Raw genomic sequence first — 12,512 nt, forward strand, 5'->3', positions numbered from 1 at the left:
GGTGGTGAGGTCTTGGCATAGGTTGCCCAGAAAAGCTGTGGCTGCCCCTGGATCCCTGGAAGTGTCCAAGGCCAGGCTGAACACAGTGCTTGGAGCAATGTGGGATAGAGAAAGGTGTCTCTGCCCATGGCAGAGGGTGGAATTAAATGGTCTTTAAGACCTCTTCCAACCCAAAACACTACATGATTCCACGAAAGCAGCACGGTGAAATACGTGTTTTAAACCATTAATCTCCTCAAACCCGAGGCAGACTGCTGAGGCTCCCTGACGGCAGAAAGCATGGCTGGAGGGGGGCAGGGGGGACTGTAAAGCCGGAGGGCTGGGGCAGAAATTACCTTCGGTGGGGAGCTGGAGGGTTTTGGAAGCTTTAATTGAACGAGGCGACTGTGCACTACCGAGGGAGGCTGTGAGGCGAGGGGGCAGCGCGGGGGGTGCCGTGAGGGCGGGCCCGAGCTGCCATTTCGCGGCCGCCCGGCCCCCCGCTGTCGGGCGGTGCCGCCTCCCTCAGGCTCGGGCGCGACATGGCGGCGGCGCGGGCGCTGCAGCTGTCGCTGCTCCGGCTGCTGCTGCTCCCGCCGCTGCTGCTGGCGCTGCTGCCGGGCCCGGCGGGGGCCGTGTGGCCGCAGCCCCAAGCCCAGAGCTCCCCGCCCGGCGGTGGCCGCTGCCCGGTGCCGGCCCGCCGGTTCCGTTTCGCCGCGGCGAGCGGCTCGGCCGTGGGGCCGGGCTGCGCCGTGCTGGACGCTGCCTTCCAGCGGTACTGGCCGCTGCTCTTCGGCCGTCCCACCGGTGAGGGCCGCGGCGGGCGCTGACCCTTCCCTCCGTGGCATTGAGCTTAACAGCCCCCCACACCCTCGCTAATTTGGGAGTCAGACCACGAGGTTTGGTGGCCGGCTGCCTCCGCTCAGTTCTGCGGCGGCAGGTGGGGTGGGAGTTGTGGCTTGGATGGAGTCTGGTGGCAAGGGCAGCGATGGGTTGGGTTTTGGAGGGCAATGCCTATGGCATGTATAGAAGAAATCTAATCGAGTTTGGCACAGCACCTCTTGTCTTCCTGCCAGGATTTAGGCTCTTGCTATTAGGGGTTCCCTCCATCTCATTTTTTATTTCCTCCAGATAGTGTTATAGCTGTTATTGCTTCATTTCACTTCCTTCTCTTGTGGCTGCAGGGAGAGCTGCTCCTGGTCTTGCAACCATTCCTGCTTCAGGATTACTGCTAAGTCTTGGCTGTTCCCATTCCTAGCAGCTCTCGGTGTCCTGTGTGAGGTCTCACCTTGAGGGAAGATTTGCTGCTTTGTGTGTGTTCTTTCAAGTACGTGCTTGTCCCACGGGGCACCTCTGCCAAAGTGGGGTTGCTAAAGTCCCGAGGCAGCATGGCTTTTCTGCCAGGGAGAGATTAGCTCCTGGATTCATCCTGAAATTGTAGGGTAAGATGAGGAAAGGCAAAGGCTTTGGGAGTCTGGGTTTGCTTTGGGACAGGCTCTGAAGGTTTCTTGAACCCAGAAGGGTTACTTCTTCATGGTAGCACCCATTGCTTGTCTGGGATGAGCTGCGGGAAATCTCTTGGCTGTGGAGCTGACGCGCAGGGGTGCTCAGTAGCTGCGTGGGTCTGCTGCAGCCTGAGGTGCTATATCCAGGGAATATGAAGCACTTCATTCATCAAAAAGAGATAGTAACTCTGCTCTCAAGTGTTTTAAATGTCAGTGTGAACTCTCTCGCTGCTGATGAAAGCAGAGAAGGATGGCGGTGTTGGAAGCCGCTTGGCTTTGTCTTGAGTACATCATACTTTGAAAAAAGCAGGTTTGAAACAGAGAACCCTTTGGCTTTTTTTATTTCTTCAACTCTTGTGAGTAGCAGTAGAAATAAATTTTGATTTAGGAGCCAAAAAGACTCCTCTTGGTTCTCTTTTGCTGCTAGGAACTAAAAACAGCTGATCTAATTATTCACACTCTCCTGTTCCACTCAGAGGGGAAATGTGACCATCAAATCACTTGGAGCAACATTGTGATCACAAGATCCAGCTCACACTCATCACTTTCCATATGCCCTGCTTTATGATGCTCAAACTGCACAAATTATTTTAAGGCCTTTTTTCCCCTCTTTGCCTTCATTTCGTGTCGGTCTTTTTTTTCCATATGGGTGGTTAGTAAGAACAGGCAGTGGAAACCCTGGATGAAAGGAAATAATTTTTATTAATAGAGGAAATAAATGGCAGAAACAATTTTCTGGCTGTGCTGCCTTGCAGGTGTGGTGGTGCCTGTGGTGGTTCCTGTCTGCACCTTGGCCTAGGATGCCGTGTCTGGGTTGGGAAGTGCCTCACCAAGCAGGTTCAAACACTGTGTGTGGTGGTGGGGCCAATTCTGTGGAGGCTCCGGAGCAGGATGAGTGTTCCCAGGCCTGAGAGCGGCTGTTCCAGTGAACTGCCGCCTTCCTGAGCGGAGGGAGCAGGTCTTGCTGTGCTGCTTGCACATCTGTGAGGTTGCCTTGGCTACCAGCTTGTCTGCAACCGAGAGGAAAGCTCAAAACAGGGCTGGCTTCAAGCTGTTTTCCTTCTCTCCGCAGAGGTTTCGTCATCCCTTCATGGAGAAACGGGATTTCTGTGAGCTCCTATGAGCTGTGGAGCAGGGGCTCTCTGCATTTTTCCGAAATGCTGACAGTGCCACAGTCTCTCTGGAAACTTCTTGGTGCTCTTGGCTCATTCAAAGCCAAGCTCTTTATTTTCAGTTACCACATTGAGCATTGGCTGTTCCTGGGAGTGTAGGCATGGACCTTGGCTGGGATGAACAGGGCCCCACCCTGCTCCTGCCCCCAAATGACTGCTGTAAGTCCATTGCTCTCAGTGAAGGTTGAATATTCTTTTGGAATGGAGGAGGTATTCAGGCTTGTGCATCCTTGGAAATGCTCTTCAGTTAGGGAAGTATGCCCGAAGTCCTACTTGAGGTCTAAGTGTGACTGGGTTCTTTTCTCTGGCTGCTACACCTGGGACCTGCTCTGCAGAAGGTGAAGTCAGTCGGGAGCTTTTCTGAGCTAGGTGAGACCCTTTGATTGCCTCTAACTCAGCTCAGTTTAGCAGATTCATTCTCCGCTCTTTTTAAAAGGTTTTCTTTGCCCTTTTCCAAGAAGTTTGGGTAGGGCAGAGCCCTTGGGCTTGTACTTTTTTCCAGTGCTGGAAGAGCTTGGAAACAAGAAGCCCTTCACCCCCCTGGAGAAGCTTGGACTAGTCGTGACTGTAGCTTAAGAACAGGGCTGATGTCCAGGAAGCCTTGGGGACTGCTGCTAGTCCATATTCTGATGTTTCTCCTCTCTTGTGTGCTTCTTTAAGCGTCCCTGTGGGCTTCCTCACAAGTTAGGCCAGTTCATGTTCTCCTGGCTGGCTGTGTTGAAATTAGCCCCTGCTGAGCACCGTGGTGTCTGTTTTGGGATGCAGGAGCAGTGCCTGTTTCTGCCTCCATCCCTGGCTGGGATGGGAGGAGGAGGGTAGGCTTGGAAGCAGGGAAGAAGCTGGGATGGGGCTGATGTGCGTGGTCTGTGTCCTTTGCAGAGAATGAGCCGTCCTGGGAAAGTCCCTGCGCCAAGCTTCTCGTCCACGTTTCCACTCCAGGCTGTGATGGGTTTCCCAACCTGGACTCCAAGGAGAGCTGTAAGTGTCAGGGCTGGGAGCAGGAGGGAATGTGGCTGTTTTTGTGCCTGTCACTGGAACACTGTGCAGTTACCCTTGGATTTGGGGAGGGCACCAGTTCCCTGCTCTTGAGACGTTGGGACGGGGCAGGAGGGACATACCTGAGCGTGCTGATAAAGCAGTGGGGAGAGGTTTAAAACAGCAAGAGAGGGCTAAAACTCAGTTCTGTGGGTTCCTGGGGTGCAGTTGTGTAGCTGAGCCCTGCCCAGGGCCGTCGTGGCCGTGTGGGACACCCCTGATGCTGTGTTTCAGATAAGCTGTCTGTCTCCAAAGGCTCCATGCTGCTCTCAGCAGAGACCATCTGGGGAGCTCTCCGAGGTGAGCTGTGCTTCCCGCAGGGCATTCCCACTCTCTCTCCTCGGGCCTGTGGGGATGTCTCACGGTGCCTCTCTCTTCCCATAGACTTTGTTAATTGAGCTCTGCTCCTTTGGGGTTTCTGTGCTGAGAAAGGGGCTGTGTGTTTTCCTGCAGGCCTGGAAACATTCAGCCAGCTTGTTGGGAGAGACGAGAATGGCACGGTGAGTGCTGGCCCCATCCCCTGGGGGCAGGCAGCTCTCCATAGCGCTTCTGCCTCCATGGGGACAGGTTGAGGGTTGCTGGGATGCTTGGGGTGAGTGGGCACAGCTTTGCCAAGGGCCAAGTGAAAATTCATGGATCCAGCTAGATCCCTACCTTCTGAGTGGATAAAGAAGTGCTGCAGCTGCTTCTGGACAGTTTGCACTCTTGGCAATGAGAGCACCTCTGTTCTGCCAGCCCTGGGGACACTGGTGACCCTCAATGTCTCTTGCTAATGACCATTTGTCCAACATCCTGCTCACGTCTTCCTTGTGTCATGTGTGTGCAGTACTACATCAATGAGACAGAAATCGTGGACTTCCCCCGCTTCCCTCACCGGGGGCTGTTGCTGGACACCTCTCGTCACTACCTCCCCCTGAGAGCCATCCTGGAAACGCTGGTAGGGCACCCGTGCTGGGAGATGAGGCGGTTTAATTGCGTGTCCCTTCCCCTGTGACAGCTGAGCTCCCTTGTTTGGGTGATTTCTTGCTTTTGTTAACAAGAAAACCGTGAGGTATTTTGGATTCCTGCAGTCCAGGTTACTCTTCAAAGCTGAGTTGTTTCTAAGGCGAGGGAAAACACTGGCAAGTGTGGGTGGTGGTTCTGTGCTCTTCCCAAGCAGAATTAAACTTCCAGGTCTCTACCAGTGGCTCAGTTACAGGCAGAACAGGGGTTTTACTCAAAAGTATTCCTGGCCCTGTGCAGCTTTTTGTGTTTAGAAAGAGGTGTCTGAATCCTTCTTGGCTCCTGGGGAACATTTAGGGAGTCTGCCTTCTTGTTCTGGAGCTGGAGGACCTTTCAGAAGGGATGGGGCACATTCATCTTTGTCCCTGTTCCTTCCAGGACGTCATGGCTTACAACAAGTTGAATGTGTTTCACTGGCACATTGTGGATGACCCATCTTTCCCCTACGAGAGCTCCACGTTCCCAGAGCTCAGCAAGAAGGTAATGATCACCGTGTAGAGCCCAGCTCGGGTGAGCAGACCCCTGCCTCTGCTCCTGAGCAGGGTCCTGAGCAGGGTCCTGAGCTTTCCTGTGCCCCCAGGGAGCCTTCAACGCCATGACCCACGTGTACACGGCCAGTGACGTGCGCACCGTGATCGAGCACGCGCGCCTGCGCGGCATCAGGGTCATCGCTGAGTTCGACACCCCCGGCCACACGCTCTCCTGGGGGCCAGGTGAGGAGCACACCCTCCTGCTGCTGCTCTGGGGAGAGCTGGAGTGTCCCAGGGGCGGGAATGGGTGCTGCAATCTGGACCCTAAAAGCTGAGCAGTGTCCCACAAGCTGGCTTTGACGAAAAGCAAACCATTACTTGGGGGATATGAGACCCAATGGTCCAACTTGTAGAGCAAAATTCAAAGGGAAACATCTCCGTGTTTTCTTGGGTCCAAGCTGGGTGATTTTTTTTTTGGGAATATCTGCTCTGCCAAGACTAACGTCATGGCTTATTGCAAGGATCTTGTGTTTAACTGAGGGTGCAGCTGGCCAAGCTTCCTTGCTCTGCGTGCCAGTCCTGACACTGCACTCTGCTCCAGCGACTGCTTCTCCTCTTCTATGTCTAGAAGTGCAAGAAGCTCCAGGAGAACATTCCATTGTCTTTTCCTTTCCTTCCCCTGCCTCCAAATGCCAAAGCCCATGTTAGAATTCACTCTGTGTGTGGTCACAGCTGGAACTGTGGCTGTCCCTCCCTCCGTGTCCCCTGACAGGCCCTGAGCTGTGCTGAGGGGCATTGTAGAGTGTCATGGTCCCACTTTGCCCCTTGCTCACCATCCTGCATTTGTTACCATCAGGTGCTCCAGGCCTCCTGACTCCCTGCTATACGGGCAGGACTCCTTCTGGAGCCTATGGGCCCATCAACCCCATTGTTAACAGCAGCTACCAGTTTGTGAGCAGTTTGTTCCAAGAGGTCAGCACTGTGTTCCCAGACTTCTTTCTCCACCTTGGTGGCGATGAGGTAGATTTCACATGCTGGTGAGTCTGAGATCAGTCTGGATGGGGACTGGGGGTAAGGGTTTGGTATTGGAGTCTCAGCCCGTGGCTTCTTGGCCATGATCTTTGCTGTCCTGCTCTCCCAGGCCAGGGGTGGTGGTGGTGCTTGGGATTTTTGGGATTTCTGTGCTCATGGTGATGCTGGAGGTAGAGAACTGCTGGTGCTGGTCCAGCCACAGCTCTGCAGTACCTGGGCAAGCCTTGGACTGATGTGGGAGGGACTTGACCATGCCTTGGCCTTACTCCAGAGCTCAGGTTGCGATGGTTTTATTCCTTCTTTTGGTGCACAGGAGATCCAATCCAGAAATCCGTGCTTTCATGGTGGAGATGGGCTTTGGTGAAGATTACAAAAAATTAGAGTCTTTCTATATCCAGAGGTAAGGACAGGGCATCCAGGGTCTGCAGCTGCACCGTGTGACCAGCTCAAATGTCTTCTGTCCTGGAGACACCAGATCTCCTTTTCAGGAGCATCTCCACTGGTGATGTCTCTCTAACCCCAAAAGGGAATATTTTAGTGGAAGATTGACCACAAAAATGTCTGGGGCTGAGGAGAAAGAGGCACCATAAGGGGCTTTTCTCTCTCCCTTCTTCAGAAGCACCTCCACATCCATCTGAGGATGTTGGGGGTATCTGTGCTGCTCCTTTGGCTGTATGTAACCACCAAAGAGGGGATCAGTGGGATCACCCAAAACTTGGTACTTCTCCCACTCTAGGCTTCTGGACATCGTCTCTTCCCTTGGCAAAGGCTCTATTGTGTGGCAGGAGGTGTTTGACAATGATGTGAAGGTGAGAGCTGCTTGTCCTGGGGTGAACAGTGCCAGCACCCAGCCTGGCACACTGGTGTGCTCTGGGGGGCTGTGCTGGGGTGAGCAGTGCCAGCACCCAGCTTGGCACACTGGTGTGCTCTGGGGGGCTGTACTGGGCTGACCAGTGCCAGCACCCAGCTTGGCACACTGGTGTGCTCTGGGGGGCTGTGCTGGGGTGAACAGTGCCAGCACCCAGCCTGGCACACTGGTGTGCTCTGGGGGGCCATGCTGGGGCTGGTGGGGTTTCCTCTGTAACGGGACTGGGGCTGGTCTCAAGATGGTTCTGCCGGTGAGCTGCTTTCATCATGGCTTTGTCACTGCTGCCAATGCTCTGCTCCCTCTAGGATGCAGGTTTTAACCCTGGCCAGGACACTCTTGAAGTGGCCTTATCCCTCCTTCTGTTGTAGCTGCAAACCAGATGGGAAGCAGCTCAAAAATCAAGCCCAAGTCTGCCTCAGCTTCCTTCTGGAGGGCTCAGGGCACTCTGCTGAGGGAGGCAGGTGATGCTTCTGTCCCAGCACTGATCCCCTGCCCCGTGTTCACCTGTGCTCCTCAGCTGAGGCCTGACACCATCATCCACGTGTGGAAGGATAACAACATGCAGTACCTGAAGGAGATGGCCAATGTCACTGGGGCCGGCTACCGCGCTCTGCTCTCTGCACCCTGGTACCTCAACCGCATCTCCTACGGGCAGGACTGGATAGCAGCCTATAAGGTGGAGCCCTTGAGCTTTGAAGGTGTGTTCCTTGTGTCCCCTTTCTGCGTGGCAGCTGGCTTGGCACTCAGACATAGCGCCAGAGCTGGCTGTTTTGCTGTCCCCTCCACAGGCAGCCCTGAGCAGAAGGCCCTGGTGTTGGGTGGCGAGGCCTGCATGTGGGGTGAATATGTGGATGTCACCAACCTGACCCCCAGGCTCTGGTAAGGGAGGCCACAGGGAGATCACTTGGGTTGTGTGAGGCAGGGCTTGCATCCCTCTTCTTTGCCACTGAGTGTCATGTGCTGAACTCCTGGGTTTGGTCTGCACGTGGTGCCTGTCCCTGTCACCTCTGTGCTGGTAACAGCTTCACTGAGGCTGAAACGAGAGTTTGCAAGGCTGTAACAACCTGCTGCTGCAACCAGGATGTGTTTAACACCTGTCTGTCCTGTCCCCCTGGTCTGCTCCTGATGGGCGTGTGTCCAGGAATAGATCTTGGGATACTCTGACGCCTTTGTGTGTGGCCAGGAAAGTGTTTGGGAGTTCAGGGCTTCTCATGAGAAGCTTTTGAGCTCCCCCCTGTCCTGACTGCGTGTCCCTTGTCTTAAAGGCCGAGAGGTGGGGCCGTAGCTGAAAGACTCTGGAGCAATGAGACTGTCAGTGACGTGGAGGACGCGTACGCCCGGCTGGCTGAGTTCCGCTGCACCCTGCTCGGGTAAGCGTCCTGGGACAGCTGCTCTGGGCTCAGCCCCGGGAGGGCAGCCGGGGAGGAGGGCTTGCCCTGCTGCAAAATGACCCTTGTTCCTCTGGAAAGCCCTGGTTTTTCTGCTGCCTGTGCGTGGGCAGAGCTTGCTTTGTGCAGCACTAGGAGAGCGCTCCTGCTGCTGGCGTAGGCTGGTGGCTCTGGCGAGGAGAGGGCTTTGTGCTGAGGAAGGAGGGGACTTGTCAGCTCTTGCCACTCCTCCTGCAGCACCAGCTTCCCCAGGAAACCTGTCCTCACCCCACGCTCCCACACATGAGCAAAAGACTGAGTTGATAAGCACAGGATGAAAACCACTCCCTCCTTGTCACACCTGAAGCAGGGTGCCCACGGCCACTCTGTGGCTCTGGAAGCCCTCAAACCTGTGCCCTTTCCCTGATGCCATCCCTCTGTTCTCTTCCCAGGCGAGGTGTCCAGGCACAGCCTCTCTACGTTGGATACTGTGACCATGAGTTTGGTGGGGTTTGAAGGGAGAGCCCCACTGCCTTCCATCTCTGTGCACGCAGGAGGAATGTTCCCCCTTCAAAAGGGCAGAGGGACCCTTCCCACCCCACCTTCTGCTCTGGCTTCATTGCAATGAACATTTCTTTTGCCTCGGCATGCATTCTTTGCCTCTTTTTCTATTTTTATTTCTTTCAATCTATAAATAAATGACCCCAAAGAGGAAAAAGGTGCCTATTCCTGCTCATCTAGGGCTTGGGACCTGTGCAAGGTTTAGCAGGAGATGGGTAAGGCTTGTTCAGAGATGCTGGTGGAGAAGCATCATCCTGGCAGCTCCAGAGCTTGCAGGGTGCCTGCTCAGCTGGATAAACCGTGCTTAGCCTCTTCTGCTGTCCCAGGGTTTGCTTCTGCAGTCACATTGTGCTGTGGGGTCCTGCTCTTGTCCCTCATTTCTCCTCTGATGGCCAGGCCTGCAGGCCACTGCTGCTGCCCTAAACCCTGGCTGCTGCCAGCTCCTCTGGCTTCCTGGAGCCTCTTTGAGGAGCCCTTGTGAGTCTGCTGAATGGTGCATGGGTACTATGAAATCTGTGCCCATCTCTTCAGGCTGTCACCTCTGCCTGGAATTTGCCCCGCTGACCTCCAGCATCCTCCTGCTCTGTTGTTCTCGGGGTGAGGAGCTCAGTTCCAGGTCTCCTCCATCCAGAGGGATTGTTTTCAATGGTGTTTTCCTTGGAGAAGAAACCAATGGTGCTGCTGTCCCATGGAACTGGGGCAGGTGTGATTGTTGTCCTTTGATGGTTGAGATTGCTGTGCTGGAAATGGCATTCAGCTGAAAGCAGGGAATGTCTCGGGAGAAATCCTGGCTGGCTGGGACTGTTGTATGTGTGTCTTGGTCTTAAGTGAGTGAGATGTGCTGTTATGGCTGGAAACCTTTTACGACTGAACTTTAAATTAAAAATAGTGAATCAACAGTTATTACTGCCTCCTATTTTTAAAAGTCAGATTTTTTCCCTTTTTTTTTTTTTTCCCAATGTGCTGTAAAGCGGTTCCTTGGCTGGGTGCTTCTGTCACTGCAGGGAGCTGCTGCCAGCAGGGCTGGGGCAAGTGGCACCCTGGCCCTGGCAAGGGTGCTCTGTTCCCAAAGGTGTTGCTCTGTTCCCACAGATGATAATCTGCAGGAGAGGCTCTTCACCACCCTGTCCCAGCTCCTTGCCCTCATCCCACCTGCCCTTCTGCCTTGCTGGGCTCCCTCTTCCCCATAGCCAGGTGTGAGAGCCCCCAGGGATACTGTAGGACCCCCCAGCATTGCACCTTCCCCTGGAGCCTGATCCAGGTTAAACATCACCTGTGACCCCGTTTCCCAGGGTGTCTGCCCCAGCCTCTTCCCAAAACCACCATCGGGGTGGCTCAGTGACGTTTCCACCCTCAGCCGGGCCGGGATCCCGGAAGCACCCTGCCTTCCCTGCCACGGCTTTGCTGGGTGGCCCGTTCCTTCCAGAACATCTATTTTGGTCGTGTAAAACTTGCTGGGGAGCAGGGAACAGGGAACAGGCAGCGTGTGAATCACTCGGGGCCAACGGGTTTAAAAATAAACCCAAGCGGCGGCGAGGAGCAGCCGCCAAGCCCCCGGATTCCAGCAGGATTGTGCTCCACACGTCCCAAACCCACCCGTGGCACTGGCACCAGCCAGGGGAGTTTATTGGGACACGCTTGCAGTGGTGGGCACCTGTGTGCGTTGTGTGTGCGTGTGCTTGTAAACACGTGTGTGTGTTGGGTGTTTGCTTGTGAATGCTTGTGTGTGTATTGTGTGTGCTTGTAAACACGTGTGCGTTGTGTGCATTGTGTGTGTGTGCTTGTGAAGATGTGCACGTGCTTGCACACGTGGTTATGGGTGCTCACATCCACTCGTGCACACACATGCATAAGGGTTGTTGAACACACGTGCATTAAGGGCCCTTGCGCGTGTGCACACACACACATGCACACATGCACTTGCTCGCACATCATGTGGGTCCTTGCACATGTGCACTGATGCACAAACTTGCACACATGTGCATACAGGTCCTTGCATACATACACTTGTGCACGTGCCTGCACACGTGTCCATATGGATCCTTGCACACATGTGCATGTGTGTCCTTGCCCTCATGCACATGCTTGCACTCACATGTACACACACACACTCATGAGCTAGGGAGTCCTTGCACACTTGTGCCTATGGGTGCTTGCAAGCCTGTACATTCCTGTACACATTTACACGCACATACACACTTGCACACATGTGCAAATGCCCCTACACATCATTGACCAGACTCACTCACAAACCCGAAGCACAAGTGCTGTGCATGCCGTTTTGCATGTACTTACACACATGTGCGCTCTTGCAGCACCTGCATGTGCTTGCACACGCTTGGACACACATGCACGTGTGTCTAGACTTGCACATGCTTGCACACATGCTCACACACACAGTTGCACACACTCACACTGCTTCCCACGCTCACAAGCCCCTGCACACACAAGGCAGTGTGCCGGGAAAGCCTGGCCTCCCCCCACCTGGCTGCTGCTTTGGGACTAATTAATTAATTAACGACAACACCAGGTATTAAAGCTGCTCAGTCTAATTACAGATCTTTCGGGGTGACATGGGATGCAGGAGGAAAGTGCTCCCCTCCTCCCCCTTTTGGGGCAGCCGCAGGGGGGCAGCAGGGGCAGTGTGGGGTCCATGGAGGTGAAAAACTCAACAGAGTGCTCAAACTGACCATCTTTGAGCCTCTTCCGTGTGTTTAAACCCTGCTCTGAGGTGGGGAACAGAGAGGGGCTAAGTCAGGAGGCTGCTACAGAGCTGCAGGGGGCAAGGTGGGAGGCTGCTCAGCTCCTTGGCCAGCCCTAACTGGGGGCGAGGGGATGATGGGGGCAAAGGGGGATGGAGGTGGTGGAGGATGGTGGGGGTGATGGGGAGATGGGAAAGGGAGGGACACAGGAGGTGATGAGGGGATGAGGGGAAAGGAGGTATGTGGGGGGATTTGAGGGGGATGGGGGGTGGCGGGGCATGACAGGGGGTGATGGGGGTCATAGGAAATGATGGGAGGGATGGGGAGGGACACCGGGGATGATTCGGAGGACAGGGGTGATGAGGGATGATGGGGGTGATGGCAGGTGATGGGCATGATGGAGATGATGGGGAACAGTGATGGAGGTGATGGGAGGTGGTGGGGGGGATAGGGATGATGGGAGGTAATGGCGGGTGAGGAGGATGATGTTCATGATGGTGGTGATAGGGTAATGGGGATGATAGGGGTGATGGGGATGACGGGAGGTGATGGGGAGTGATAACGATTCTGGCGGTGGGGCGGGGGGGAGTGATGGTAGTGACGGGGGCTGATGGAGTGTGATGAGGGTGATGAGGATGATGGGGGTGACGGGGGCCGGATAGGGAGGCACGGGGGGCGATGGGGCGGGAGCGCGATGGGGCGGGGGGGCTCGGGGTCAGCCCGGCAGGGCGCAGCAGTGGGAGGGGCCGCGCCGCGCCCCGCCCTCCTTTCCGCCCCCCGGTTCTGATTGGCCACCGCCCCCTCATTATGCTAATACAG

The 12,512-nt window shown here is 55.1% G+C and overlaps 1 protein-coding gene across 1 annotated transcript; it reads left to right on the plus strand.

Annotated features, from left to right (window-relative positions):
* Positions 1-473: 473 nt before the first annotated feature.
* On the plus strand, positions 474-9,894 carry HEXA (hexosaminidase subunit alpha). Its single transcript, XM_063412580.1, has 14 exons — positions 474-786; positions 3,536-3,634; positions 3,926-3,991; positions 4,145-4,191; positions 4,518-4,628; positions 5,072-5,173; positions 5,274-5,406; positions 6,020-6,200; positions 6,509-6,595; positions 6,932-7,004; positions 7,581-7,761; positions 7,852-7,942; positions 8,329-8,433; positions 8,883-9,894. The coding sequence occupies exons 1-14, from the start codon at positions 522-524 to the stop codon at positions 8,944-8,946; spliced, it is 1,605 nt and encodes a 534-aa protein (XP_063268650.1). The 5' UTR covers positions 474-521; the 3' UTR covers positions 8,947-9,894.
* Positions 9,895-12,512: the final 2,618 nt, after the last annotated feature.

Source organism: Prinia subflava, chromosome 15, assembly GCF_021018805.1.
Source record: "Prinia subflava isolate CZ2003 ecotype Zambia chromosome 15, Cam_Psub_1.2, whole genome shotgun sequence".
NCBI lineage: Eukaryota > Metazoa > Chordata > Aves > Passeriformes > Cisticolidae > Prinia > Prinia subflava.